General features: G+C 48.5%; 1 protein-coding gene across 2 annotated transcripts; it reads left to right on the top strand.

Annotated features, from left to right (window-relative positions):
- Positions 1–226: 226 nt before the first annotated feature.
- Positions 227–3,785, top strand: LOC115288503 (T-cell surface glycoprotein CD1a-like). Of its 2 annotated transcripts, none has more exons than XM_029935861.1 (6): positions 227–373; positions 940–1,206; positions 1,912–2,190; positions 2,401–2,679; positions 3,006–3,096; positions 3,245–3,785. In XM_029935861.1, exons 1-6 carry the CDS (start codon positions 313–315, stop codon positions 3,339–3,341), a joined length of 1,074 nt encoding a protein of 357 aa, XP_029791721.1. In that variant the 5' UTR covers positions 227–312; the 3' UTR covers positions 3,342–3,785. The 2 variants fall into 2 exon arrangements, with proteins under 2 accessions (XP_029791721.1, XP_029791720.1); XM_029935860.1 differs by having other exon boundaries at positions 2,966–3,096.
- The last annotated feature ends 369 nt before the right edge of the window (positions 3,786–4,154 follow it).

Below are 4,154 nucleotides of genomic sequence, written 5' to 3'. Positions count from 1 at the left end.
AACTGGAATCCCTCCTCCATGCCACACAAGACTTGTTCCCCAGCACCTGAGTTAGGGCCTCAGGGAGCAGGATGGAGGCTCATGACAGGGAGAAGCCAGAGTCCGAGAGAAGGGTTGACCCACAGGGGAAGTGAGAGTCTGAGTAGGTGTCCAGGGTTGAGGGTGGAACACATTTGCATTGTGGCAGAGACTCAGGGAAGGCCTGTGTGTTGAGAAGGAAGTCAGAAGAGAGGAGCCGGGTGTGGGGAGGTTTGTTAGAACAGACGCCAGAGACCCACTTTCTAAGAGAAAGAAAGACCATCTGCAAATAAGATGCTGCTGTTGCAACTGGTGTTGCTCACGGTTCTTGTCCCAGGTGGTGACAGTGATGATGGTGAGGACAGAAGCCTGGCCAGTGGGTGACAAGTGTGAATGCTTACATATGTGTACCTGTGTGTGCTTGTGCATGTCATGTGTGTTTGTGTGTGCTCACGTGTCTGCATGTGTACATGTTTGTGGTATGTGTACATATGCTTGTGTGCCTGCCCGAGTGTGTAAGAATATATGAGCATGTGCATATAGGTGCCGGTTTGCGTGTCTCTGTGTGTGTCTGTACATGTCTTTGTATACATGCCTATGTTTGTGCATACATATGCAACTCTAAGTGTGTGTGTGCATGTGCACATATGTGCATTTGTCTCTGTGTGTGTGTGCACTTGTGGTGTGGGTTCCCAAGCACATACCTGGGGAGAGAGGGATGTCAGCTTGGTTTGTTCCTGGGCATCCCTGACCGCAGGGCCCTGTGCTCTTCTGAATGATGGGTTTGAAGCTTAAGGCTCTGAGGGAGCACATGTCTCCTGAGAGAACTATGGCTCCCTGTCCTCCAGCTTTTGGTGCCCCTCCCTGGCGCCTTTCTTCTGCATTCTCTCTCCTTCTGAATGTCTATCTGTTCTTTGGCAGACTTCCAAGACCCAAAATCTTTTCGAGCCATCCTGACAACATCTTTTTACAACCGTTCACGGACACAGAATCAGGGCTCAGCTTGGCTGGGTGAGCTGCAGACCCACGGCTGGGACAGCAAGACTGGAGCTTTCATTTACCTGCGGCCTTGGTCCAGGGGCAACTTCAGCAATGAGCAGCTAATGGAACAAGAAAAGTCATTTTATATATTCTCCACTAGATTTCCTCTGATATTTCAGGACCATGTCAGTCAATGGCAGCTTGAATGTGAGTTCAGGTCCCTCAGGGCAGGTGGGATCGAGGTGGCAGGTGTGTGTGTGTGTGTGTGTGTGTGTGTGTGTGTGTGTGTCTCCTGGAGTTTTTTCTCTCTCCAGAAAAGAGCCTCCACTGGCTTCTGAACCTCACATCTTCCCACAATAAAGCTGAATCACATTCGTCTGTTCAGGGGGCAGAAGCCAGAGCCCAATCTTGAGAAGCTTCCCATCTTCTGCGATTTCCCTTCCTCACTGACCTCAGACTGTGTTCTTCTGTCTCCTCCATGAGCCTCCCAACATCACCCCATTCCCTGGCCTCCAGCCAGAGACTCTCTTCCCCCTCACTCTGTGAGTGATCCTTGAAATGTGTTTTTCTTTCCATTCAATCCCATCAGAGACATGTGTCTATGTGTACCTTCTACCCACACCTCACCCTTGATGGTTTTGTCACAGCTCTCCTGTCAAGCCCTTCCTTGTTCTCTGCCCACATCCTTCCTGTTTTTCTTCCAACATGTGCTCCTTTCTCAGTAATTCACCTTTCTTCTTCCTCCAGCGACCACCACTTCCCCTCCGTCTGAGTCTCCACTAAAACCAAACTTTGCTCCATTTCTTCCAACACCCTCAACTTCTCCCTTTGCTTCTTTTGTCTTGGCTTCCACTCATCTCATTTCATATCTTTCCCTCTCCTTTTCCTGTAACTCACATTCTTTCTTCCCAGATCCCTTTCGGATACAATTGGTAGGAGGTTGTGGTTCTCATTTTGGAAAAGCACCAGTAGGCTTCATGAAGATTGCATACCAAGGATCAGACCTCATGAGCTTCCAGAACATGTCATGGTGGCCATCTCCCAAAGGAGGAAGGAGGGCTCAGCAGGTCTGCACACTATTCAATCAGTACCATGTGGTCAACTTAAGGATACAAGTAAATATTAATAACATCTGCCCCCGTTTCCTCTTGGGTCTTCTTGATGCAGGGAAGGCAGATCTGCAGCGACAAGGTCAGTTCTGCTCTCTCTCTCCAAGCTTTCTCTCTCTTTGTCTCCATAAATTTGCACCATATTGTCAAATTCAGTGGAGTAGGAGCCAAGAGGGAGAGGGGATGATGGTGACTGGTTTTTAGAGGTGGGAAGATGTGTGTTTCTAAAGTGATGTGAGGACCTGTTGCAGTTTGAGTGCTCAGTCTGAGAACACCTGTCCTGTCTCTGCAGTGAGGCCAGAGGCCTGGCTGTCCCGTGGCCCCAGCCCTGGTCCTGGCCATCTGCTGCTGGTGTGCCATGTGTCTGGTTTCTACCCAAAGCCAGTGTGGGTGATGTGGATGCGGGGCGAGCAGGAGCAACAGGGCATCCAACAAGATGACATTGTGCCCCATGCTGACGGGACGTGGTATCTTCAGATCTCCTTGAATGTGGCAACTAAGGAGGTGGCTGGCCTGTCTTGCCGAGTGAGACACAGCAGTCTAGGAGGCCAGGACATGGTCCTCTACTGGGGTGAGGAAGGGCTGGTGCCTGGCTGGGAAAGCAGATGGGTGATCCTGAAGCAGAGCAGAGTGAGATGAAAAATTTGGGATTTTAGGGACTGCAGATCATAAAGGACATAAAATTAATAACCCATGAAATGGAGATCTAGAGGTGAAAATCCCACAGATGTGGGAGGAAGCAGAGGGTTTGGTGAAGTGTCCATCTGTGAGTAGGAATAGAAGAGAAAGCAGAAAAGTGGTTGGTGAGAAAGGGTGACAGGAGAAAAAATGACCAGGAAAGTGCTGGTCAATCCTAGGAGGATGGGAAGTGACACCCTCTGTGCACCAATCCCACAGAGCAGCACCGCCCCGTGGGCTGGGTCTTCCTGGTGGTGATGGCATCCCTGGTGCTTCTGGCAGGTCTTGTGTTCTGGCTCTGGAAGCGCTGGTAAGTCTGGGGCCCCTTTCCTGCTCTTTTCCAAGTGTCTTCCCATCTTTCTGACTGTCCTCAAGCCTTTTCTTTCCAGTGCTCCCCCCTCCCCCCCCAGTCCTAACCTCTACCTGCTACAGAGTACTTTCCAATTTGATCTTCTCAGGAAAACACACTGGAGACATCAGTTCACGGGCTTCCCTTTGGAGCAAATTCCCAGCAGCCCAGAGGCCAGGACATACTTAATCTCAGGTCAATGGTGATGGACTTGCACATTGCTGTGTGCAACTTTTGTCTTCTTTCTACTCAATGATCATTTGTCAATATGGGTTAAGTGTAATTTAACAGGATTTGTTGTTCTGACCTGATTCTGGTACTTAAATCTCTAATTTATCTTATAGTAAAATGAAGTCCAAGCACCTCCATGGGTCACATGAATTTTGTGTCAGTTCCTCCAGTAAGCCCTCTCTGATCTATAAGAGGAGGAAGTCTCTGCCTGGTGTGAATTTCCACCACTGTAATCCACCACTGTGGATAATCTATGCCTCATTTTCATTCTTTTTTTTTGCTCCACATTTAAGTCCCCTTTCCCTTCTAATGCCCAGGTCTCTTGAGTGCAAAGTCCATGTCTTTCTAATATTTGTATCCTTGGCAAGGCATCTCAGCTGCATGGACTATGTCCTCAATAAAAATGTGTGTTGAGTTTATGCCAAATTCATAGTTTTTTTTGTTTCCTGTCATGTTTGTAGTAATTTGGATGTTGATGCTCTTTGTTGCGTGTGACTTGACAATGCCATGGTTCCTCACTTCTGTGAGCCTCTGGGAGAGAACACAGTTTTGCCTGTGAACGTTTCTATTATTTAAATACAGACCCCTATTGGAGTGGACCTGTTGTGAATACAAGGAGGAAGGCAGGATGCAGACCCTGGCTGTTTGAGGCACTCAGGACTGCAGTAGACATGTCACCTTGGGGCTTGTTGGAAATATAGGGTCTTGGCCTCAGCTGAGGTTCACAGAATCACAATTTGCATTTCAGTAAAAGCAGCAGAGAATTCACAGGTGCATAAAATGTGATG

Source organism: Suricata suricatta, chromosome 3, assembly GCF_006229205.1.
Source record: "Suricata suricatta isolate VVHF042 chromosome 3, meerkat_22Aug2017_6uvM2_HiC, whole genome shotgun sequence".
Lineage (NCBI taxonomy): Eukaryota > Metazoa > Chordata > Mammalia > Carnivora > Herpestidae > Suricata > Suricata suricatta.
Note: the sequence above shows the minus strand (reverse complement) of the source record. Positions and strands in the feature narration are given on the sequence as shown.

Bases quoted from the DNA above. Each gene is read 5' to 3' on its own strand.
- LOC115288503 (XM_029935860.1), top strand. From the start codon at position 313: ATGCTGCTGTTGCAACTGGTGTTGCTCACGGTTCTTGTCCCAGGTGGT. The intron at 1,207-1,911 runs GTGAGTTCAGGT...CTTTCTTCCCAG, and splicing joins CAGTCAATGGCAGCTTGAAT to ATCCCTTTCGGATACAATTG. The intron at 2,191-2,400 runs GTCAGTTCTGCT...CTGTCTCTGCAG, and splicing joins GGCAGATCTGCAGCGACAAG to TGAGGCCAGAGGCCTGGCTG.